Genomic DNA, 26,547 nt, shown 5'->3' on the forward strand with positions numbered 1-26,547 from the left:
TGTAGTTAAAGAGACGTGGGTTGAGGAAATATTGGAGGGAACAAACAGAGATAGAGGAAATATTAAGGGAATTAACATCATCGAAAGCTGATAAATTGCTAGGCCTGAATGAAATGTATGCCTGGCTGTTAAGAGAAGCAAGAGGGGAAACAACAGAGGCTCTGGCCACCATTTTCTAATCCTGTCTGGCTGTAAGCATAATGCTGTAGCACTGCTAACGTTTTACCTTTGTTTCAAAAAGGAGAAAGAGATAGGCCAATTAAGTGCAGGCCAGGCCTAACAACCATGGGGGTCAAAATGCCACTTTGAAAGGTATTAATTAAGGACAATCAATATGAATTTCAGGGAAAGTCATGTCTGACTAACTTGAATTAATTTTTTGAGGTAACAAGGTCAATGAGGGTAGCATGTTCAACGTAGTCGATACTGGTTTTAGTAAGGCTTTTGACAAGATCCTGCTTAGCAGACTGGTCAGAAAAGGCCCATGGAATCACAGGGCAAGTGGCAAGCTGAATCCAAAATTGGATTGTGACAGGAAGCAATGGGTCATGGTCAATGGGCGCTTTTGTGACCAATAGGCTGTTTCAAGTGAGGTTTTGTAGGGTGCAGTACTGGGTCCCTTGCTTTCTGTGTTATACTTCAATGATTCAGACTTAAATTTAGGGGACATGATTAAGAATTTTGCAGATGATACAAAAACTGGCTATGTGGTTGATAGTGAGGAAGAAAGTTGCTGACTGCAGGAAGATATCAATGAACTGGTCAGGTGAGCAAAAAAGTGGCAAATGGAATTCAATCTGGAGAAGTGAGAAGAAATGCATTTGGGGGAGGGCAAACAACTGATAGTTTTTTCTCATTCTTTCATGGGGTGTGGGCATCAATGGCTAGGCCAGCATTTCTTGCCCATCCCTAACTGCCCTTGGGAAGGTGATGGCGAGCCACCTTCTTGAACTGCTGCAGTCCATGTGGTGTAGAAACTCCCACAGAGCTGTTAGGAAGGGAGTTCCAGGATTTTGACCCAGTGGCAGAATCACAGAATTGTTACAAACAGAAGGTGGCCATTCGGCTCATAGTGTCTGTGCTGGCTCTCCGAATAAGCAATTTGCCCAGTGCTATCTCCCCACAACTCTGCACATTCTTCCTTTTCAGATAACAATATATATATATTGTAAATAGTTGGGGCCCCAGCAGTGATCCCTGTGACATCCCACTAGTTAAAATTTGTTAATGGGAAAATGACCCATTTATGCCAATTATCTGTTTCTTGTTATTTAGCCAATCCGCTATCCATGTAATGTATCACCCCCAATGCCATGAACTCATGTGAAAGCAAAATACCACAGATGCTCGAAATCGGAAATAAAAACAAAAAATGCTAGGAAAACTCAGAAGGTCCGGCAATACCTGTGGAGAGAGAAGAGTCTGTATGACTTCTTCAGAGCTAAAGAGAAGTAGAAATCTGATGGGTTTCATACCGTTTAAGAAAGGGTGGAGCAGGTGAAGCAAGATAGAAGATTAAGGCTAGGTGGAAACTATGCAGAGATTGACAAAGATATCATGGGCACGAGACGGAGTGTTAACAGTAGTGGTAAAGAGTAAAGAAGGTGCTGATAATAGCATAAAGGTAAGAGCAGAATGTGTTAATAGCAGAACAAGGGTCAGCGCTCTGAAAGCACTATATAGAAACCAGTGACACGTGGCCCTGTTGGTGGGGGTGGGTTGGGAAAAAAGATTTTAAAAATGTGTAAATAAAAAAGAAAATAGGATTAAAAGGGGGGGTGAAGATGGATCAGAGAGTTCATGGTCTGAGGTTGCTGAACTTAAATGTTAAGTCTGGAAGGCTGTAAAGTGCCAAATCAGAAGATGAAGTGCTGTTCCTTTGGATTGTGTTGGGCTGCACTGGAACATTGCAGCAGGCCAAGGACGGACATGTGGGCATGAGAGCAAGGTGGTGTGTCGAAATGGCAAACGACAGGAAGGTCTAGGTCATGCTTGCAGACTGAGTGAAGGCGTTCCGCAAAGCGGTAACCCAGTCTGCGTTTAGTCTCACCAATGTAGAGGAGACCTCATTGGGAGCAGTGAATGCAGTGGACTAAATTGAAGGAGGTGCAAGTGAAGCACTGCTTCCCTAAAAGGAGTATTTGGGGCCTTGGACAGTGAGGAGGGAGGTAGTAAAAGGGCAGGTGTTGCATCTTCTGCGATTACATGGGAAGGTGCTGTGGGGATGGAATGAGGAGTTCGGGGTGATGGAGGAGTGGACCATGAAATCTTATCTTGTGCAGTAACCTTTTACGTGGCATCTTATCAAATGCCTTTTGGAAATCCAAATTTAATTACAACATAACCCTGCTTCATTGAAGCCAAGGAAAACTTGAATAAATTTGTCAAATATGATTACTCTTTCACAGAACTATACTGATTTTTGATTTTGTGATTTTCTAAATGTACTGTTATTACTTCCTTAATAACAGATTCCAGCATTTTCCATAAGGACAAACACTAGGTTAACAGGCTTATAGTTTTGTGCTTTCAGTCTTCCTCCTGTCTTTAATAGAAGCATTGTATTTGCAGTTTCCCAATACCTCGTACCTTTCCAGAATGGAAGGAATTTTCTAAAATTACAATCAATGCATCCACCGTCTCTGCAGCCACTTCCTTTAAATATGCTAAGATGCAGACAACAGGTCCAGAGAACCTATGACTTCTCAGCCTTTAGTCCCATAAGCTTGTCTGGAACATTTTCTCTGTTGTTAAAGATTGTTTTAAGTTCCTCCCTCCCTTTTAGCTCCTGATTTTATTATTGAGATGTTTAAGTGTCTTTACCGGAAAGACAGATTCAAAATCACTGCCATTTCCTGTTTTCCATTAGTAATTCCCAAGTCTCATCTACCATGAGACTAATGAATGTTTTAGTAACTCTCTTTCTTTCTACATACTCATAGAAGCTCCAACACCCTGTTTTATATTTCTTGCTGGTTTACTCTCAATCTATTTCTCCCTCTTATTTAGAAATTCTTTGCTGGACAGTGAAGGAACAGTGATTTAATTCCAAGTCAGGGTATGGTGTGTGGCTCAAAGAGGAACTTGCAGGTAGTGGTGTTCCAATGCATTTGCTGCCCTTATCCTTCGATATGATAAAGGTCGCAGGTTTGGAAAGTGCCGAAGGAGCCTTGGTGAATTGCTGCAGTGGATCTTATAGATGGTACACACTGCTGCCACCATCGGTGGTGGAGGGAGTGAATGTTTAGGATGATGAATGAGATGCCAGTCAAGCAGGCTGCTTTGTCCTGAATGGCATCAAGCTTCTTGAGTGTTGTTGGAGCTGTATTTATCCAGGTCAGTGGAGAGTAATCCATCACACTCCTGACTTGTGCCTTGTAAATGGCTGAAAGGCTTTGGGGAGTAAGGTGGTGAGTGAGGTCAGGGGGTTACTGAGAAATGTAGGGGAACAGAGGGACCTTGGAGTGCACATCCACAGGCCCTGAAGGTAGCAGGAAAAACAGATAAGGTGGTTAAAAAGGCATGCGAGATATTTTCCTTTCTTAGCAGAGGCCTAGGATATAAGAACAGGAAGTTTATGATTGAACTGTACAAAACACTAGTTAGGCCACAGTAGTAGTCACTGCATTACAGGAAGATTGTGACTTTATAGGAGGAGATTAACAAAATGTGTTGTCAGGATTGGAGAATTTTAGCTATGAGCAGGAATTGGATAGGCTGGGGTTGCTTTCTTTGGGACAAAGGAGGCGGAGGGGAGATTTTGGTTCGATGAATAAAATTATGAGAGGCCGAGCTAGAATGGATAGGAGGAACCTATTCCACTTACCACAGTAGTCAATAACCATGGAGTATAAATTTAAAGTAATTGATAGAAGGGTTAGAGGGGAGTTGATAATATTTTTCACCCAGAGTGGTGGAGGTCTCAAACTCATTCCCTGGAAGGGTGGTAGAGGCAGAAACTCCCATCATATTTAAAAAAGTATTTGGATTTGTACTTGAAGTACTGTAGCTTATAAGACTACGGACCAAGAGCTGGAAAGTAGGGGAAGATGTGATAACACTATCAGCTGGCCAGACTGGATAGGCAGAATGGTCTTCTTCTGTGTTGTAAATTTCTATGATTCTAAGTGTTCACTTCTGCCCTACACTTTCTATAAAAGGAAAAATAATACAAGATGTGAAGGCCATTGCTGATAGTGGGTGTAGAAAATAATCGCAAGATATACAGCTTCAAATTAGCCCATATATGCAGTGCAAGGGGAAAACATGACTTGCCCAAGATAGCACCTACATTGTCAGTTCATAATGCCCTAGGCCATTCCAGACAAGATGTGGTTCCGTACTTTTTAAACTAATAAGTTTTACAATGTCGAGCATAAGAAAATTTCCAGCAGAGAATAAGCTGTATAACTTGTGAAATGTATTATCTGAAGCCTTGTAAATGATAATTGGCACAGGTCGTCAATTTTCTATGTGCAGTGGTTTACACTACAAGCTCACCCAAGATCTCAGGGTTCCTGATGACTGAGCCAATCTGCCGCAAGGCCTGTTGTCCTGCCTTCTGCACCTTCACATGAGAGTCAGTCAGTACTTCGGTCAGCTTGGGCACGATGCTTGGCAGGCAGGATGACAGCTGCTTGGGAGCACAGTAAGCCATGGCACCAAGCAATTCAACAGAACCTAAAGGTACAGAAACAGGCACTCAGTGCAAGGATGTATGCTGGACACAGATTTGTCTAACTATCAAAGTCATACAGAATCAAACAGGACAAGCAAATTTTTCATCTGATCTTCAGTGCTGTTTTGCACCTTGCATGGAAAATACTCGGGGCAAGATTTTCAGCTCAGCGTGCTGGCGCTTGGCACACAAGCATGAAATAGCGTGCGATATTTTGGTCGGCACGCGTGAGAGTTGGCAGCGCACCACCGACAATTAAGAGAGCTATTAAGCCCCTTAAACAATAAATTAAATTGAATTTTTCACTGCCTATCCAACCTTCTGGTTGGCGGGCGGGCAAATAGGCCAGGTGGCCTTTGCATTTTTTGCGAAACTTCATCCACGGGCAGTTCGAGGTTTTGAACAGTGACTTTTAAAATCTTTATTTCTCATGTTAAAAATCTTCAGCTCCCTGGGGCAGCTCTGTGCCTTCAGGGAGCTTTCAATGAGCGCACTTCAGCGCTCGTGCTCCTCCCGCCCCTACCCAGCCAATGCTAAAGTTATCAGTGCACGTTCCATGCTGGCTGGCCGTTAATTGGCCAGCCAAGGTGAAATCGCAGTCGGGGCCTGATCGCGGGTGGCGGACTGTTGTGTGGTCACTCCCGGGTCCGCCCACTACGCCTGCCTGACCAGGGGACAACCTTCCTCCTGAGAAACCAAGATGTGAAGAATCTTAGACTCTGATAAACTGGGTGGGAAGTGGGAGGGTATGGTAGCGGCCTAAGTTAGAACTCTGAGTGCTCCAGAAATTAGCTTATTTTAACTTCCACCAGTCCCAAGCCACAAGATTGCAGGAAACGGCACAGTACATTGGCTGCCCTCTGACACAAGATGGGATTGGCTGCTGGGGCCATCTCGTGATCAGAACTAGAGGAGGCCCAAGAGCTCATTATGGGGCTCTTCAAGCTCTTATTCTCTTCCCCAACATCTTCAGTTGGGAGGACAGCTAGGTAGTGAGCTAAAGTTGCAGGTGGATCCCAGTGATGTCACTGGGGCCCAACATGCACCAGTAGGAAAAAGAGCTCCATCATCTTTGGGTGGGGGTCCTCGTTGTCTCTGCTCAGTTGAGCAGAGCTGGTAACAGCTCCTGGTGGCTCCAAGGCAGATCATTTTTATGAATGGTTTTAACAGTCCACCGTCCCAGTTTCTGGCAGGCCAGTAGAGTTAAAATGACCCCTCAGTGTTTTGCCAAATACCTGCTTTAGTTCTCCAAGATTCCTCCTCCAGAGCGACCAGCAGCGATGGCAGTACAAGCTTCACACCGTGTGCACTCAGATTACGCATCACTGCCTTCGCAGTGTCATCAGACGCCTGTGGAGAAAACGAGTTGTAGACATGGATATTACTCAGACTAGAGAGTTGTAGAGTGAAGCAAACAGTACAACTGAGTTATAACATTTTCCCATAGGGAAAACTATTGAGGCTGTTACATCAGTAACTTTTACAGAGTTAATAAGAGTGCCTCAACTTAGGTTTGCATTTTGCACATTTAATGACAGAGGCTACACTTTAAAAAAGGGAAAAATTACAGAAAGTCACTTTTATATGGCTTGGATATAAATACAAGATGCACTGACCTCTCGCACATACTGGTTTCCATCACCAAAACACAACAGCAAGTGAGGGAGTACATGTACTACGTACGGTTCGAAGAGTTTGCCCAGCATATTACACAACATCTCAAAAGCAAACAGAGCACCTACCAAGGAATTAATAACAGTAAATAATTCTGTTGACACTTAGAAGGATGCCAATGCCAAGTAAGCAAGTGTAAAACAGGGACAACAGCAGGTAATGGATTGGGTGATGCACAGTTCAGCTAAATGGCTTGCATTTGACTGTTTAGTTACCTAGAAATTTGTCCTGGGTATCAAGGAAGTTGTCTGAGGCGTCCTTTCAGTGAATTCGACATTTATAAATAGTCGTTTGGCAGTACAGAACTTGAGTATTGCTGAAAGAAAGAGACACGTGGTCGAAGCATTTCACCTTGCACTCATCAGGAATGCCAAATTTCAAAGAGAGCAACAATTTATACTGCATGAAAATAGGGTGCTGATTGGTTGCAGAGTTGCCATGGAGAATGCACCAGGGACATGTCCAGGCATTGCATCTTCTTCCAATAGGGGACATTCTTCATGGCAATGCCTTGACCAATCAGAGTTAACTTGCTAACCAATCCGCACTCTTTTCTCATGCAGTATAAATTGTTACTCCCTTTGACGTTTGGCATTCTTACATTTGTTCCAATGAGTGCAAGACAAAGCTCTGACATCATGTTTCTTTTTTCAGCAATGCTCAACATTTATAATTTCAGCTTAATCTGGAGCACTCAAATTGTTTTGATGCTACTGTTCAGTGGCTAAGATCAAATGCAAGGTAAACCCATTTTGAGATCTAGTGCAGACATTCACAGGGATTTAAGCACTGGAGATGCCCATATTGCCCCATTGTGTCCGTGCCACTGCCAACTGCCCACCACAGCCAGCTACTGTAGTGATATGTTCCTGGAATCATTTAATACTTCTCCAATTCCCTCTTTAAAATGATCAAATCAGCTTCAACAGGCCTTTATGATAATGCATTCCATATTCTAACAGCGCTTTACATGAAGCATATTCTAACCTGTTCCTTTAGGTTTCTAGAGCTCATCTTAAATTTAGGATCCTTGTTACCAATTTACCAGCCAGTGTGACTAATCTTTTGTTACTTGCCCTGAAACTCCTTCACAATTCTGGACATTTCTTTTTAATAACAGATCTCCGCTCAACCATCTCTGTTCCATTCAAAGATGGTCTCTAATCGATGGAGCCATAGTAGTTGATGCAGGACTTCACCAACTAACAAACATAGAAGGCATTGAATATGCTCCAAAACGGTGGAAAATACAAAAATATGAAGAGAGCAAATCAAAATTACCCTATATACTGTACAAAAAACCCCCCAAAAATTTGTTGGATTACTTGAAAACCAAACATGCAAATAAAAAATTATTTCCCTGGTCAGCTGACAGTGAAACTGCTGTCGTTGGACCAAACTATTCTGAATAATGCCTCGTATACAACAGGAGCGAGGAGAACTGATGATCAATCACCTTATAGGGCAGTATCTCTGCTGCTTGTGTTGCTGCTTCGATGATTATTTGCACGTGAAAAATAAATGAGGGACCAAATATTTGGAGCTAACCAGCTTGTAAAGGTCTTTAATGTTGTGGGTGGTATGTCTAGCATCCTGTCATCATTCAGTGCAGAGCTCAGCTTTAAATTTAGAAATAAACAGATGCTCATCTCACCTTCCCGCCTCCGGAAGTTCTTCTTGTCCTGAATGGCATCTGTTAGTGTCACCATTATTTCCTGCTGTTTCAGGGAGAGAATGCCTAGCCCTTTCACCAGCCCCGCCAGCCCATATGCTGCACCTTTTCGCTCGGCATATTTATCCGACTCTAACAGTAGTTGCAGCAGCTTCTGAACCATCCCAGTGGCATCATCTTTGATGGCAGGAACCAGTGGAGGTAGACAGCCGGCCACTGACTCCTGAACCTGTAGCACCAAAGACAGTCATTTCAACCCAGTGACCTACAATCAAACATCCTGGAAATGTACGGTTGCACAAACATTTCCAATTTGCACAGTACGCAATTTAAAAAAAAATCTTTTAAAAAAAATGCTTAGAATCATATAAAATGGGTTCAGCCCAAAAAGTGTCAGAAATGCTATAATAGGTTACATAACATCTATGCATTTATTAAACCATCCATGTAAATCTTTAGAGAAAAGAAAGAATTTGTATCGATATAGGATCTTTTATGGCCTCAGGATTACAACAAATTCAGTACTTTTGAAATGTGGCCACTGTTGAAATGTAGAAAACCCAGGGGCCAATTTGCACACAACAAGCTCCCACAACCAGCAATTTGATATTTGGCAACGTTGGTTGAGTGATAAATATTGACCAAGACACCAGTGGGAACTCCCTTGCTCCTCTTCGAATAGTGCCATGAGATCTTTTACGCCCACCTGAGAGGAAAAATGAGATCTTGGTTGAATGCCGCATCCAAAAGATGGCATCTGACAGTGGAGCACTCACTCACTGCTGAACTAGAATGTCAGGCTAGATTATGTGCAGCAGCTTCTGGAGTAGGACTTGAACTCACAACTCATTGACTCAGAGGCAAGTGTGCTACCACTGAGCCAAGGGAGTATCCCATTATCTGTATATTTCTGAAAGTCTTTTGGCTCACTGGAATATGTTACCTGTTGAGATGGTGTGGAGAGGGCAGTGATGAGCTTCGCCACAATGGGTTTCACTTTGGGATCGCTCTTATCCAAATGCTTTGCTAGTGAACCCATAAGAATGACCACGCTCTGTCTCACTGCATCATAACTAGCATCATTAGGGGCATTCCGCAGGAACTCTTCAAATACCGGCAGGAGTGAACTGACGTTATCCTACCGGGAAAAGGGTGCAACAGAGGTGAAAAGAATGATTAGTGATAAGTCTTGCAAACAACTTGCCTGATTTCTAATATGTTTTAACCAAACCCAATAAAGTTAATTGTTAATAACTGGGAAGGTCAGCTCCACATTTTAAGAATGTAACAAATGAACACACCATTTAGCCTGCCCTTTTAAACAGGTCACACACAATCAGACTCTTCAATATTCTTCACTTATATTTGAAAAGTACTCCTCATATCTTAAAAGCATTTAATGAAAAAGGGTACCAACCAGGAAAGGGAGGGGAGAAGTCAAAGGCATACTCTAAGAAAAGCATATTGGAGGTTTTTGAATGCAGAAACGGAGGGTCCAAGGAGTTGAGCCTTACTGACCAAAACAGTAGGTCTGATGATCAGATGGTTTACGAGTCAGTTTACAATCCACTAGCTAACTTTTATCAATTCTTTCGTCATAAGCCTTGCATGCCGAATCTAGCAAGATGTCTCCTGAAATTGCAAGTACCTGAAACCAGTGCACAGTTGATTTCTCAAATATTTGCAAAGCATTATGAGAAATGCCCCATTGCTGCCACCAGAAGGCTGACTACTTATTCCTCACCTGTACCCTGTGCTTTACTTCCAGTAAAATAGTCAAGCATTTTCCTACTGTCACATTGTCTATAACTTACAGAACTCATGTTTCACTTGTTCGGGTTACCTGAGGCACGCTCTACTCCTTAGGAACAGCCTGAGGACAGAGAATTTCCTTGAATGAAGGCAGAAAGCTGCATTTATATTTTGTCACAACTACACATCATCCCAAAATGCTTCTCAATTAGTAAAGTGTCATCATCGCTGTAATGTTTGAAAGATAGCAACCAATTTTCACACAGCGTGATCCCACAAATAGCCATGTGAAAATGACCAATATTGTTGGCTGAATGATAAATGTTGGTCAGAGCTCCCCTGCTCTTGTTAATGAGGGACATATGGAGTCTCATTTTAGCATCTCATTTAAAAATGACACCTCTGACAGTGTAGCACTCCTTCAGTACTGCACTGGACTGTCAGCCTAGATTAATGTGCTTAAATCTCTGGGTTGGGATTTGAATCCACATCCTTTTAACTCAGAGACAAGAGTGTTACCAACTGAGCTACACTGACAGCTGTTCCTAATGTTCCTATTCCTGGCGTATGGCTCCATAGGTGCCTACAACACCTCTGTGAAGTACCTATTCTTGATGCAAGAGTCTAGACAGTAATTTTTCAGGAATTAATTATTCACTGAAGGCTGTACAAAATTAATCCAGTGTGAATCAAGCCGCAAAAGCTACAGTTACTTTGGAGAACAGACAGACCTACCTTTCCATGTGTGTTCAGTGCAGATAGAGCTGCATCCAACATGCACTTCCTGACCTCAGGGTGACGGTCATTCAAGGCTTCAGGTACAAAGAATTGGAACAGCAGTTTGATCTGTGATCCATCAAGATACTGGGAAAGTTTGTTCAAAGCCAGAGCGATCCCACACCTTCAAAAGAAGGAGCTTTTCACTATAAACTGCATTAAACTCTTCTCATTTATGCACTCTCCCAAATATTCAATTACAGTCAAAACATCTTAAATAAAATTGCACAGCTCCCTGAATGTAACTGGTGCAGAACTAAGCCACACAGACCGGAGGATCCTAAAGTTTCACTGTTGAGTTAGTTGGTCTTGTAAAAGGGAAAGCAGCTGGAGTGCTGAAAGTGGCCTCAACATTAACTCTGGTTTAGGGAGAAGTGTAACAAGTCAACCTACTCTCTAACAGGTCCATTGATCCCTGTTGAAAATGTATGTGTAGGGAAATTCATGAGGATTTGGCTCAGCAGCAATTCCCTCTCCAGTCAAATATCTTATGCACAGTCACTACCTTGGTCACATAAAAATATTCGTTTAGGTGAGAGGCTGGAGGGAAATTCGTGCTGATGTAACAGATCACTTCCAAATCATACACCATCCTGACTTAGGCATGTATTGCCGTTCCTATATGGTCACTGGGTCAAAATCGAGGAACTCCCAACCTAAAGCTGGCTATTCACCACACCACCTCAAGGGCAATAAAAATGTTTGCCTTCCCAGTGACACCCACATCCCAAGAATCAATTTTAAAAATTGGAGCTCAGATGGAGTTCCTAGGGTCAGGCAGAGGGTTCAAAAAGAGGAGAAAAGACAGGAAGTTGGAGGAAAAAAAAACAGCACTTCACTTTAGTCAGCTTTTACTATCAAATCCTTAGACACAGTACCTGGCTTCCCACTGGTCAGGCGGAGATTCAGATATTACTCGACCAAGGGCATCCAACACTGGAGGTGGCCTCTGATCAAAACAAAATAATTAGATTTATCAGCAATTATCAGGAACTAAACGCTACACAAGGAAAAGAACAAGCATGCAAGAGAGTGTAAGAGAGAGCGAGAGAAAAGAATAAAGAGCTTCTGAACAGTTTTCTCCTGTACTCTACTAAACCAGAAACTTATATGCAATGCAGTCTCCTGTACTCTAAAACTAGAAGCTTATACGCACTGATTGAAATCTTAACAATAAAGTTTCCACCTTAGACTTTTACACAACAGCAGTGACAAGGCTTAATCTACCTTCAAAACTTTAAATCCTAATTCGTTCTTTTGTCCATCTTCCACTTGCAATCATGTTTCTCTGATACCAAGAGCAATACTTCAACTATCTTCCCGTTTTACTAATTCTAAAAGTTTATGGAAAGAGCATTAGAAATTAGTATAAACCATTTAAACTTGCTCTTTGTGCTACAACACATCAAACTTGTTTTCTTCTTTGCCTGGATCCTCCCATCTCTTGACTGGCCACAAATTTTAACTCTTCAATGTGCTTCCCACGCCCAATTCCACTTTGTACCAGCATCTCCTTCTGGCTTTGTGCAAACCATCCCTCCTATATAAGTTTCTTCTGCCCGAGAAAGTAAATTCCCTTCTGCATGTTCCATTAAGCTAGCCACACACAAATCAATTGTCTCACTCATTCCTTTCCATACCAAGGAAAGCAAAGAAGAAAAACAAAGCAACCTTTGTTTCCAAATTTCCCCAAAAACCCGGGACATTTTCCCCCACACTTTTCCAAAGTGAGCTTACATAAAGTTTCTCTTGGTAAATTTCAATCAGCTTGGCCATCACTTCGGCAGCCTGGCTCTGATACTGTGCCACGGCATTAGACAGTGCTGCAGCTCCCGCTTGACGTATTGCATCCTCGTGGTATATCACATCCTTAATCAGCAATGAACAGAGATTTGGCTGCAGCTCCAGCCCCATGGCATCCCATAACCTAAAAAGGAGTAAAGATTACAGAAGAGCAGAGACAGACAGAAAGACAATGTGGAGAGCTGCAAGATGTCATTAGTTAGAGGTGGAAATAGGAAACCTGGAGCTCCACCCATTTCTCCTCAGCAACTGAATCCTCTTGCAAAGCATCCACTCCAGCCAGATGAAGATACCACAGGCATCAGGCACCCTCCAGTACCTCGCCTGTGCCCAATCTTTGGGTGTGAACTCTGACCCAAGTATTGGCTGGACATTCAACCATGGGAAGCATCACAGCCAATCCAATCCTGCCCTCCCCCACTGTCCTCTGACACACGCTTACTAGCACAAGTCACTAAATGGTGATCAGGAGCAGGAACTCCAATTACTTTCCTCCGCAGCCCAGGGATGCTGAGGCCTATTGCTGCACCCTCAGTAAGTTAACCCAGAACAGATCTGCAATCCATTCCAGAAATTCATGGTGCGTATGACTCAGAGGCACATTATTACTGCACACGTCATTTTATTCTTTGCATAATATCTACCACAGAAGCAGACAACTGAAGGCATAACAGTACTGAAGTTAAAGATAACCACTATATGTTAATTGTAACATTTCAGTTGCAATGAGTTCTCAAGTTATCGGAAGGTTGGATATTAAATTGATTTATGACATTGACTGGAACTCTCATTCATGTTTCAGCCTAATCAGCTTTTTTATCTTTAACTAGCAAAGATATATCATTTAGCATTTAGTGTAGTAGTACTGGGCTTTGAACATCGACACTCCTTTAAAACCTCCTAAAAAAAATTGTAAATGTCTCAGTCATTCACAAATAAACTGGTTCCTTACTTTTTAGCCTGCAGTCTTGTCTCCTCATCCACATCAAACTGGGAAACCCACAGCCTGCGCAATAGGTTCAATCCATTCTTCTCATCACTGTCAGGGGTGGGCAACACCATATTCATCTCCAGCAGTCCCTGAAAAACAGCCAGAGACAAGAGATAACTTCCATCATTTATACAGATTGCCTCATTCTTCGAGAGAAAATAATTATCCACATCATTGCACGGGAAGTACAGGACCAGAATTCAACCAAGGCTCAGTGGTAGTGAAACTCATGCCCCAGTGTGAGAAGGTTGTGGGTTCAGGGTGGGTGGAGATGCTATCTTTCGGATGAGGTCACATCTGCTCTCTTGGATGGAAGTAAAACACTATGTTTTAAAGTCGAACAGGGAAGTTCTTCTCTTTGGCCTGGCCAATATTTATCACACAACCATAATCAATAAGACAGATCATCTGGTCATTATCAACATTGCTGCTCATAGGGCTTTGCTGTGAACAGATTGGTTGCCTCTTTTCCTACATCACAAAAATGATGACAATTTAAAAGTGTTTCACTGGCTGCATTGGGAGGTTCTGAGGCAGTTAAGAGTGCTATATAAATGTAAGTCTTTCTATCCCTACAGGTAATCTGGTCGATCTCAAGAAAAAAATAGGCAGGCAAAAGATACCCAAAGGCTCAACAGTATGCATGGATTGGATGATCCTCCCACATTTTATTTTATGAGGCCTTGTTCTGCACCACGTTCCTCATACTACAGGCACAGAACGTAGCACGCAGTTGTGAATGCACAGTGGATGAAAAATGCCTCAAATCAAAGCAGGTAGGGATGAGAAACAGTGCTGGGTTTAAGATCAGGAAGAATCTCTGCATGTTGACCTTCAACATCAAAGATTAGGAAAAACAGAACAATACACTAAAGGCCAGTAAGCTAACATTCTTTTTATTCACTTAAGCCCTTGTACAAAAGTTACTAGAATGGTAGAGAGGGCTTTAAACTAAATAGTGGGGTGTGGAAGGATCGCTTGGGAGGAGATGTAGTAAATCAAAAGGAGGCGAGTTAATACAGTAGAATAGCAATTTGGGCAATGATAACCAGAATCTGCCAGAAGAGACAGGTCATACAAACTTAAGAGTGCACCAGCAAATAGGGGCAGAGATTGCAAAGAATGGTAAAAAGGCAGAGTTAAAGGCTCTGTAACCGAATGCATGCAGCATTATTAACAAAATGGATGAATTGTTAGCGCAGACAGAAATAAATATGTATGACCTGATAGCCATTACCATAGCCTTTGTTTCTCACCAGAATAATTCTTTATTAAATAACTCTCTCAAAAGCCTGTCATTGCATCTCTTCTGTCCTAACTTTTAACCTAGTTTCCCAGTTCATTTTAGCTAGTTCTGTTTTCATACCCTTATAATTGCCTTTATTCAGGTTTGAAACACTAGTCTTTGACCCACACTTTCTTTCCTTCAAACTGAAGGTGAAATTCTGCCATGTTATGATCGCTGGCACCAAGAGCCTCTTCTACCATGAGGTTCTTGATTAATCCTGTTTCATTGCTCATTACCAGATCCAGAATAGCTTGTTTTCTGGTTGGCTCTAGAACGTACTGCTGTAAGAAATTATCCCAAAAATATTCTATGAACTAATTTTCCATGATATCTTTGCCAATCTGATTTGCCCGATCTACATGTAGATTAAAGTCACCCTTGATTATTGCAATACCTTTCTTGTATGCGCTATGTATTTCTTCCTATATACTTTGTCCTGCAGTTAACTACTGTTAGGGGCCCTATAAGCTACTCCCACAAGTGACCTGTTTCCTTTCCTATTTCTTAACTCTACCCAAACCGATTCCGCATCTTGCTTTTTTGAACTAAGGTCATCTCTCTCTACTACACTAATGTCATCTTCAATTAACACTGCTACCCCACCGCCTTTTCCGAACTTCCCGTTTTTTCATAATGTCAAATGTCTTCAATATTCAGGTCACCCTGCAGCCATGTCTCTATAATGGCTATCAGAATCTCTGCATGTTGATTGTCAACCTCAAAAATCTGAGAAGGGTACATCATCCACGGCTAAATTAAGGAAGTTAAAGGGTAGTACCAAATGGAAAGAAGCACTGTACAAATCTGCAAAGATTGGTGGAAGGTCAGATGATTGGGCAGATTTTAAGAAACAGCAAAGAATGACTTTAATAAAAGAGAGAGAAAGTGGAGTATGAGAAAAATCTACCTCATAATATGAAAACTGATTGCAAGAGTTTCTACAAGTATTTAAATAGGAAAAGAGTAACTAAAGTCTGGAGGATTGTTAAGGGAAAAAAAAGAAATGACAGAAGTGTTGAACAGGCATTTTGTGTCTGCCTTCTCTGGAGAAGACTTAGAAAACTTCCAAAAGATGCTTGAAAGTCAAAAGGTGAAAGGGATGAAGGAACTTAAAACAATTACATTAACCAGGGAAAAGGTGCTGGGAAAACTATTAGAACTAAAGGCTGACAAATTCCCAGAGCCACATTGCCTGCATGCTAGAGCTTAAAAGAAGTGGCTGCAGAGATAGTAGAGGCATCGGTTATAATACTCCAAAGTTCCTTGGATTCTGGAAAGATCCCTGGCCAAGACCAATTGGAGTTTAGAAGAAAGAGAGGTGATCTTATTAAAACATGTAACACCTTTATTCAAGAAAGGAGAGAGACAGAAAGCAGGGAACTATAGGCCAGTTAGCCTAACATCTGGCATAGGGAAATTTCTAGAACCCATTATTAAAGAGGTTATAGGAGGATACTTAGCAAATCATAATGGGATCAGGCAGAGTCAACATGGTTTTGTGAAAGGAAAATTGTGTTTGACTAATTTATTGGAGTTATTTGAGGAAGTAACAAGCAAGGTAGATAAAGGTGAACCTGTAGATGTAGCGTACTTGGATTTCCAAAAGGCATTTGACAAGGCAACAGCACATGGTAACATACTAGCATGGATAAAGGATTAGCTAGCTAACAGGAAGCAGAGAGTAGGGATAAATGGGTCTGTTTTGGGTTGGCAAGCCATAACTATTGGAGTGCCACAGGGATCAGTGCTGGAGCCTCAACTATTAGTAACCTATATTAATGACTTGGATGAAGAGACCAAATATATGGTGGTTAATTTGCCGATAACACCAAGATAGGTTGGAAAGTGAGTTGGCAAGAGAAGGCAGAGAGTCTACAAAGAGTTAGAGATAAGCTAAGTGAGAAGGCAAAAATTTGGCAGATGAAGTAATGTGGGAAAATGATGAACTTGATCACTTTGGCAGGAAGAATAGAAAAGCAGCCTAGTATTTAAATGGTGATCGCTTCCACAACTCAGTGGTACAGTGGGATCTGGGTGTCCTGGCACATGAATCACAAGAAGTTAGTATGCAGGTACAAGTGATTAGGAATGTTAATTGAGAGGGGAATGGAATATAAAAGTAGGGAAGTTTCACTGCAACTGTACAGGGCCTTAGTGAGACCACATTGGGAGTGTCGTGTACAATTTTGGTCGCCTTATTTGAAAAAGGATATTATTGTGTCAGGAGCAAATCAGTGAAGGTTCACTTGACTCATTCCTGGGGTGAAGGGCTTATCCAATGAAGAAAGGTTGAACAGATTGGACCAAGACCCATTGGGGTTTAAAAGAAAGAGAGATGAAACATGTAAGATTCTGAGGGGATTTGATAGGGTAGATATTAGGAGGCTGTTTCCTCTTGTGGGGAGACCAGAATTAGAGGACACACTAAGAAAAAGAGGCCTCCCTTTTAAAATGAAGATGAGGAGAATTTTTTTCTCTGTGGTTTGTAAGTATGCGAAATTTTCTTCCCCAGGAAGCAGTGGAGGCTGGGTCACTGAATTTATTCAAGGCGGAGCTAGGCAAATTTTTGATTGACAAGGGAGTCAAGGTTTATGGGGAACAAACAGGAAGGTGGATTTGAGATATTAACCAGGTCAGCCATGATCTTATTGAATAGCAGAGCAGGATCGAAAGGCCAAATACCCAACCCCAGCTCCTAAGTTCTATGTTCCTATAACTCAGGCCTCTTGTCCATCCTCCTCTCCAACTGCTCCATGATTGGTGGTTGTGCCTTCAGCTACCTTGATCCAGTCACTGGAATTCCTTCCCTTAAGTTCTCTGCCTTTCTACGTGGCTCACAAGCTTTTGGTCACAATCCTAAAATTGCCTCCTTTGGCTGGGTAGATCCTTTAAAAGAAAATACCTTTGTGAAAACCTTCAGGGCATTTTCTACCTCAAAGGCCTTCTAAATATGCATTACATAAAGTTGTTGACGCAGAAAATGGTGAACTAGCAAGAGGCGCAATTGGGATCTAGACCTAGCTAAACAGTCAGATTAAAACAATATCCTTCAGTAAAGCAAGGATATAAATTCTCAGTTGCTGCCTTTTCAAGGGCTTTGGGATTAACTTTGAACATATTGGCATACAATGAAGGTGATGCACAAGTAGAGTGTACGTCAGAAAATGAAGACCATACCTACTGCAAGTAATCCAATATTTATCCTGACTCATTTATACTTCACAAATATAGACTTGTACCAAAACAGTACAATAGAAAACAATACTGAGCCTTCTTGGAGCATAGCAGTGCCAAAGTGCTTGTTCTGTGTTGTGAAGCCAGCAGTGTTACTCACCGCACACTGCTCCAGACTACACTGCCTTGTTGATGGCAAACTAAAACAACTTACATTTAAGCACCTTTAATGTAGGAAAACATTCGAAGGTGCTTTACAGGGATGCAATCAAACAAAAATTGACATCGAAATATTTGGAGGGGTTGCCAAAAGCTTGGGTCAAACACAGCTGGGTTGTAAAGAAGGATCTACACATTGCAATAGTGCCTTCACTTTAAAAGCACTGTAAAGCCCTTTAGGGTGTTCTGAGGTTTTACTGCTTTGAAACAATAAGAGGGAAACAGAGAAGTTTAGGGTGGGAATTCCAGATTGTAGGGCCTGGACATCCACCAGGGTGTGGGTAGAGGATGAATATGCAAGAAGCTGGAGTAGTGCAGAGTTCTTGGAAGGCTATAGAGCTGGAGGTAGGGAGAGGTGAGGCCATGATTGGTAAGCGAATACAAGGATGAGAATTTTAAACTTGATGCACCGGGAAACCAGGAACTAATGTAACAAGCCAACTCTTCACCTGTATTTCCCTGTTTAGTTGATGCAAATTATTTATGGAAGCTTCTTTACCCTTAGAGCAGCATCGCGCACTGCAGAACATGGCGACAGCAAAGCCTGTAACAGGACATCAACCTCTTCCTGTTCAGCGTATGCACATCCTTCCTCACCACTGCTGCTGGCACACAAAGATGTCAGTGTATTTGATGCCAGTACCTAGAAAACAGATCTAATTTAAATATTTCACAAATAACCAGGGATCTAAATATTTTCTTTCAATCTACCTGCTGCTTCACTGCAGCTAGGCATCTCTACAATTAGCATCATAAACGATGCCTAAAATTTTTCAAAATAATATCCATTCATACTGTTCCCTTAGCTTAGTGGTAGCACTTTCATTCAGAGTTAGATGGTCATGGTCTCAAACTTGACTCCAGTGGGGCCTGAACACAGTCCAGGCTGACGCTTTGGGGCAATACTGAGGAAGTGTTGCATTGCAAAAAATGCTGTCTTTTACCTGAGTTAAGCTGAGGTCCCATCTAACCACTCAGCTGGATGTAAAATGTCCCAAGAAACTATTCAAAGAACAGCAGGGTGTCTGTCCCCCTTGGTGTGGCCAATGTTCTTCCCTCAACCACCATCACTGAATTAGATTATCTGATCATTGATTTCGCCACATTTTGGAGGAACTTGAGGGTAAATTGGCTCCTGTGTTTTCTATCTTACAATTGTGACTACTGGACATGTATTTAAAGAGGGCTAATCTGCAGGGTTTTCTGAAAAAAGATGGGGTGGGACTAAACTGGGCAACTCTTTCAAATGGGCTGAATGGCATTTTTCTGTGCTGTAGGATTCTATGACTACACTTCAAAAGTATTTCAATGGTTGCAAAGCACTTTGGAACAATGCAAAGACCATGAGAGCACTATATAAATGCAACTTAGTTCTTCTTTCCCCAACTCTAATCTCCAACTTGGATAATAATCACAAGCGTCACAGCTGTCTGTTGTGTACTGCCTTACAAGTAACAACTTCCCTAACATGGGCAGAGAAGAAACAGAAGCCCAAGGAGGTTTGCCTATCAACTGCCCACAACAACCACCTAGGTGGAAAAGGATGTATGCGAGATAGACTGTGACGAAATCAGTGGACATGGGTCAAAAGTGGATGTAGGTAGATCTATTAGCACTCTGTACTGATGCTGTGCGCTAGCACTGGCTAAGGTCCAGGACAATTCGACCAGAATGGAGATTCACTACAGGCCCTGATCAAAAAACTTAACCTGCAAGATCAAAGTGACTCTCACTGAGACCAGAGCGAGGCAGCAAAAATTTCCAGTAAAAATAAACTTGCTGAAATAAACTACAAGTGGGCCAAAAAAACCCTCCATCAACAATACAAATAAAATGCACAGCATCATCAAATAAAAAGCAGAACATTTTTATCCTATGTCCCAGAGAAGGAGGAACGTGCAGATTTTACCTGGAGTCGTGGTGAGCCTGTGGCAATGACTCTGGTGAGCAGCAATAGCATCTCCATCCGCGGCAGCAGCTCAGGGCCATTCTGTCAAAACAACCCAGTTTCAAATAAACACGAAGGATTCAGCATTCCCAACTACTGGCACTACTGCCAGTCAGCTCAACTTCATGCTTGACATCTGGCAAGCCCCCACAACTGAGATTGGAGTCCAGGGTTTGTCAATAAACCCCACCATACAACCTGCTCTCCATGGAGCAAGCCTAGTAAGTCTCATAATAAAACACTGTCATCCTAATAGCAAATCTGTATCTCATTTAAAATCTGTCAGGGTCCATTGACTCTTTCCCATGACCCAAAAGAGAAGTCCCAGGTGCATTCACAATATCTGGCTTCCAATCTTGACATCAGAATGGCATTACAAGGTCAGGTCAATTCCAGCTAAGGGGCCAGATTGCATCCTTCCAGTGACTTAAAGACAGGAACACAAGGGTTGTAGAGCGGTATGGAATCAGAAACTTTACATCTTTTGGATGTGACATTAAACCAAGGCCCTATCAGCCCTCTCTGGTATATGTAAAAGATTCCACAGCACTATTTGGATGAAGAGCAGAGGCATTCTTCCCAGTGTCCTGGCCAATATTTATTATTCCTCAACCAACACCATGTGTAGTCATTATCTCACTGCTGTTTGTGAGATTGCTGTGTAGCTTGGTTACTTCATTTCCTACATTACAACATCAGCTACACTTCAAAATTACTTTCACTGGTTGTAAGGTGCTTGGCATGTCCTGACGTCATGAAGGGCACTTTATCGATTCAAGTTCTTTATTGCACAAACAGCATCAACAGGATATACCATGGCCAGTTCAAGATACTATAACTGTGCACAGTGCACCCCAAAGACTCTGCACCTTGCTGGGTGTGGTGGGGTGGTGAATGTGTTTTTTTTTGTGTGTGTGTGTGTGTGTGTGTGTGTGTGTGTGTGTGTGTGTGTGGGGGGGGGGGCGCGGGGGGGCGGTGGCCGCGGCAGGGTGACGGTGGTACTGTGGCCACGAGACAGGCATTGAAATTCCTGCACAATGAACCTCTTACCGTAGTGTCTGCCCATAGGGGAGTGAGCCTCTCCTGGAATTTGCAGATTAATTCAAATTTAACTCCTGGCTGCAAGAGATGCACTGCTCCACTGTGGTAAACTAGCACCACAAACAGATGGGTGAAGTATTTGTGGTGCTTGACGTCACTCAGAGCCAGAGAGATACCATACAGTTTGGAGCACTTTCCTGGTTGAAGGATGGAATAGGGAGAAAAAAAATATGGGGCATTTCTAGGCGTACCGAAGCAATCTAAACTAGTCCAGGAGATGACTCTCTTCATGAATTCCCTGTCATTTGTAAGAGGTGATCTCCGCCCCAACCAGAAACAGGTCCAGCTCTCAGTTGAATGAACTCAGCAAGTCGGTATCTGCCACATGTAGCCTGTTCCAGAGGTTCACTATCCTCTGGGAAAAAACCACCTTGTGACATCTAATCTAGGCCTGGCCTTACACAACTTAAAATTGTAACCCCCTTGTCCTAGTGAATTGGAACAAACTGCAACACTATTTGTTTCATCACCTTGTCAAACAACTTGAATTTCCAAAGTGTGCAGAGACATACCAACAACCCTGAATATGCCAATACATTCTCCTCTTGAATGCCAGGACAAAACATAGGAATGCATTTTCTTTTTATAAGTTAAATGTTAATGTTATAAATTAAAAAAAACACAAATATTACCTCATCAATCAATTGGGAGCTGTCAGTTGCTGATCTCAGCTGAGCATGCTCATTGATCACCTGAAGTGCCTGAATCAACATACCCTCCTTTTCTTCACTGTCATTTATGGTATTCATCAAGACCATCTTCAAGAGCGGGAAGCAATAAGCAAAGGCTGGAGCTATCAGGGGTTTCACACCTGCAAGAGACAAGACAAGTACTTAAAGCCAAGCCATCCAAAAGCTCAACTCCAAACCATAAACATAATTTTAAACAATCATCAAATCAAACATGAGCACAACAAAGTATTGCGACAGGAACTCAGCAGAAATTGGAATCAAATCAACACAGGAAACATAATAAAACGCTTAAAGAGAAATCAAAACTTTGTAAAATAGAGCAAAAAACTTCACATTCTACACTTCTGCAAGTAGATAATTTAAAGATTACATCATGGAATTTTGCAACTGGGATTTTTAAACAAAGATTTGAGCTCCTTCAAAACCTGAGCTCATCATATTTATTGAGTGATTACCACAAGGGATATGACAAGATGATGGAATTTCACTTCATTTGAATGACATACCAGCCTCAACTTTGCCAGCACGGTTGGTCACAGTACATGAACGCAGTAGACACACAGCACGGGAGGTAGCTGTTATAAGTTCCTCTTGACACCAAGCTTCATCCAAATTGCAGGCAGGTTTCAACAGTCGAAGAGTCACATGACCAATCAGGGAACCTATATCATAAACAGAATGCAAGGTTACCTTTTCATTGAATTGCATCATCATTCCACAGACCCATCAGCAGGGGGCCTGCTCTGCGAGTGGCCCCATCAGCAGGGGGCCTGCTCCGCGAGTGGCCCCATCAGCAAGGGGCCTGCTCCGCGAGTGGCCCCATCAGCAGGGGGCCTGCTCCGCGAGTGGCCCCATCAGCAGGGGGCCCACTCCGCGAGTGGCTCCATCAGCAGAGGGCTCATGCATATGTTAACTGGACTATTGTAGAGTCATATAAAGAAAATAATTGTTCTATATTGTTAAGAGTTAGAGGGAAAGCACCACGTTGTCCACTTCTGGGATACCAGTTTGGGATACAGTGCCTGAGGAAATGCCCATATTTTCACAAAAAAAAGCACATCACTCAATTGGTCACTAGAAGATGTTTACACTTGCAGAGAAATGAATGTAAAAGGAGTACAACACATCGTCTTTCATGAGCTGGTATAATGCTTAACTGCCCTGACCTTATTCACTTAACAGGCACGGTTATCATCGGAAAAGATAGAAAAGAGTTTTATGCATTTAGCAATGCTTCAAAAATTGAACAGTCTGTTACAGATACTCCATGCTCTTGCTGCAGAATTTGATTGGACTTGAGGTGGTGCAGAAGTCAAGAGACACCAACGTCAGTGTACAGTACCAAAAGTAAAGAGTCACCATCAGTAGCCGAGAGTTTGAAAACATGTTGACTCTTACCCAGGTTTTTTAGATCTATTGGCAAAACACATGCACCCAATGCCAAGAATGTATCCTTAAGTCTGGGAGCTACAAGTGGTGATTGGAAGAGTGGTAGGAACGAGCGAATCAAAGTAGGAATTTGCTGTGACAAACCAGGCGGGTTCCTTTTGATGACGGCATTGAGCACATTTAGAGCGGATTGCAAATCTTCGTTTAACTGTGGAAACACAACAGATTGGAACATTGATTCTCCAATAAACAGCTCATTTAAATCATTCCAAAATGAGGCAAATAGTGACTAACAGAAGAATTTATTACTCGGTACCAGGTGTCCAGTGGACTTCCAGAGTTGAAGTCCAAGATAGAATTCAGGTATTCAATGCCCAGCAAAAGAGAAAACTCATTCTCTTTTCACACTGAATGACATATACTCTCCTCAACCTGAATTCTTCAATGGCTGTGAAGTCAATAGGATTATAAACACCAGGGCAGACACCTACTGATGGATAGTAAGCAGCAGTGAGCTGGCACACTGAATTTTCACCTGCAGGTTTGAATCCAACTCACACAGATGGTTCAGGCATCCTACCAATTTGAAATGTAAGGGCCCTGTTTGAAATGATCTGTGTGGGCTCACAGGATAAAATGTCTTCAGAATTCACAATCACTCTCCTTAGGTAAAGCCCATTTGAGAAGATTTTTTTTTTTACATGAAATTAATAAAATCTTCAGCAATTGTTAATAGTCATTTGCATTCAGCAGTGTTTAGGAGGTTTTGGCAGGTATTGAGAATGTTCTCACTTGGGCTACAAAACCACAGTTCTGAAGCAGGCAATATACTGAACGGGTTAGGGCTCTGGCTAGTTAATTTTCCTTTGCTTTATTTGGTCCCTAGAAGAACTTCTAGGGCACATGGGATTGTCACTGGTTTTATCATATGATCTAGAGCGTTTACACTTGTCCTGAATAGAATAACAGTTCATATTTTCTAAGATAAAAGCAAAAAACTGCAGATGCTGTAAGTCCAAAACAAAAACAAAAATAAAAATAAAAATAAAAATACCTGGAAAGACTCAGCAGATCTGGCAGCATCTGCGGAGAGGAACACAGTTAACGCTTCGAGTCTGCATGCGGACTCGAAGTGTTAACTGTGTTCCTCTCCGCAGATGCTGCCAGACCTGCTGAGTTCATATTTTCTGATGGCTCAATGCCAATACTGACACCATCAGTTCCTGGGAAACTTGATAGAAGGAACACAGAAACCTAAACAGGCCAAAAACAGAAAAACTTTTGATATATTGACTGATTAATCCAACCTTCTGGCTTGGGGAGGATGCAAACTTTGTCCCAAGCATTTGGCAACAAAAACTAAGTATGGAATAAAAAGAAATTGGAGCAAGACTCGAGGTTTTATAAAAATCAGGGGTCCTGTAGCACTCCGGCTACCTGTACTGGATGATAACAACAGTGTGGTAGTCATTATGAAGGGGTCTACACGAATGAAGATTCCTCAGCTTTTGAGGAAATCAAAAATCATCCAAAATTAAACATTTTAACAAGAGTCTACAAATGAAGACTTTGGTCTTCTCTGTACCTGTCGCAACCGCTTCCTGATCACAGACTCTTTTTCCAGTTGACACTGCATTATCTCCTTCTGTTTGTTGCTCAGCTGCACCTCGTCCTTCAGACCTTTCTTCTTCTTTATCTCCTATCACAAATTATTTTGTTTTAAAGCAATGTTAAAATTCACTGTAATGTACCAGTAACAACTTCATTGCAAATCCAAATCAAAATTAGTCTTTGTTTAGCAAGCAGCTTTTTAAAGCCACAAAAAAATTGCCATGATAAACAAATGCTAATTTCACACTTCCCACATCTTCACAAAGTGTTGGATATTTTGTCTGTTTGATTGCAGCAAAGCATCTCAGTGCAAATCATAATACAGAAAAAAAACACTATAGGGTCGTAAGGATTTGGGAATTTTTACTAGGCCCTGACATTTTTTTAAAAACTCTACTTGGGATATGGGTGGCTCTGGCAAGGCCAGCATTTGTTGCCCAAACCAAATTGCCCTTGAACTGAGTGGTTTGCAAGGCCTTTTCAGGCAGTTAAGAGTCAACCACATTGCCTGGACTCACATGTGGGCCAGACTAGGTAAAGAGGCAGATTTCCTTCCCTAGAGGACAAGAGTGAACCAGATGGGTTTTTTCAACAATCGACATTACTACGACCAGCTTTTAATTCCAATTTATTAATCAAATTTAAATTCCACCAGCTGCTGTGGTGAGATTTGAACCCAGGTCCCCACAACATTAGACTGGACCCTCTGGGTTACTAGTCCAGTGACTTCACCACTACGTCACTATCTCTCGCCCATCTTCCCAGCGAGGAATACAAATTCACATTGCAGGCAGGGTGAGTTTCAAAGTTGTTAGGCTGGTGGCAGGAAAGCAAAGTATTTTATAGGATGTAAAAAAAATACAACAGACTAAAAGGGACAATGAAGTAAATTGCTAATTACCTCCTTAAGTTCCATGTCAATGATTTGTTCCTTAAAAGAATAAGCTTTGTTCTCCCGTTTCAGATTGGCTTTCTTTGTAGTTTCCTGTTGAGTACTAGCACAGAATAGAATGAACCCTAAAAACTTACGAATATACCGACTGTCAGGCAGGAAAAGAGCACCTAGTTATTCAAGCCTGTCCCAGAACACAATGGCTGCAACATTGTGCCTAGACACTCCCTCCACTCTGCAGCCACATTATCATGTGGGAGAGTTAGGAAACCAGAGGGAGGGGAGAAAAATAGTAATTTCGTGGGGCCATGCCAGTTTGAGAAATTCATCAGCTGCCTACCACAAGTTAGGCTGCCTTTCATTAAGAACAAAGAACATCATCCACTTGGTCGGGGTGAGATGAATGGGTGTAGGGAAGAAAAGGGAGAGGAGACTGTGTGGGACCATTTTTTCCACCTTGCCATTTTGGTCAGGTGATTTCTCCTTCCTAATATAGCATTAATCTGAATGTGATTATTTAACCAGGAATGATAGCAGATGCTGAGTGAGAAAGCAATCTCACACACAAAAATATAAACCCACAGTTCCAACAGCCCTAGTTCAGAGAAAGAACAAAAGGAAAACTACTAAGTAATGTTGTCCATGGAATCTAAGAGCTTATCTCAAAGAATTTGGGTGACCTTTTCAACTTGCCTTTCTGCAGTGCTGCTAAAAGCACATACATACATATGAAAATACAAAACAGGAGGAGTAGGCTATTTGGCCCCTCGAGCCCACTCCGTCATTCAATAAGATCATGGCTGACCTATTTGTGTTTCGAATTCCACATTCCTATCTACCTCCGATATTCTATGATTCCCTTGCCTAACAAGAATCTACCTACATC

The 26,547-nt window shown here is 42.0% G+C and overlaps 1 protein-coding gene across 1 annotated transcript in view; it reads right to left on the reverse strand.

Annotated features, from left to right (window-relative positions):
• gcn1 (GCN1 activator of EIF2AK4) overlaps nt 1–26,547 on the reverse strand; it is a 119,971-nt gene that overhangs the window by 39,980 nt on the left and 53,444 nt on the right. The window contains exons 22-37 of the mRNA XM_041202634.1: nt 25,671–25,764; nt 24,744–24,857; nt 23,168–23,366; nt 22,276–22,431; nt 21,710–21,888; nt 19,938–20,018; nt 18,528–18,671; nt 13,309–13,436; nt 12,291–12,480; nt 11,432–11,502; nt 10,512–10,677; nt 8,968–9,162; nt 8,007–8,253; nt 6,295–6,416; nt 5,914–6,028; nt 4,501–4,680 (exon numbers count right to left, since the gene is read on the reverse strand). Of these exons, the coding sequence (XP_041058568.1) occupies nt 4,501–4,680; nt 5,914–6,028; nt 6,295–6,416; nt 8,007–8,253; nt 8,968–9,162; nt 10,512–10,677; nt 11,432–11,502; nt 12,291–12,480; nt 13,309–13,436; nt 18,528–18,671; nt 19,938–20,018; nt 21,710–21,888; nt 22,276–22,431; nt 23,168–23,366; nt 24,744–24,857; nt 25,671–25,764 (2,381 nt within the window). The remainder of the gene's footprint in view (nt 1–4,500; nt 4,681–5,913; nt 6,029–6,294; nt 6,417–8,006; nt 8,254–8,967; nt 9,163–10,511; nt 10,678–11,431; nt 11,503–12,290; nt 12,481–13,308; nt 13,437–18,527; nt 18,672–19,937; nt 20,019–21,709; nt 21,889–22,275; nt 22,432–23,167; nt 23,367–24,743; nt 24,858–25,670; nt 25,765–26,547) is intronic.

Source organism: Carcharodon carcharias, chromosome 13 (genome assembly GCF_017639515.1).
Source record: "Carcharodon carcharias isolate sCarCar2 chromosome 13, sCarCar2.pri, whole genome shotgun sequence".
Taxonomy (NCBI): Eukaryota; Metazoa; Chordata; class Chondrichthyes; order Lamniformes; family Lamnidae; genus Carcharodon; species Carcharodon carcharias.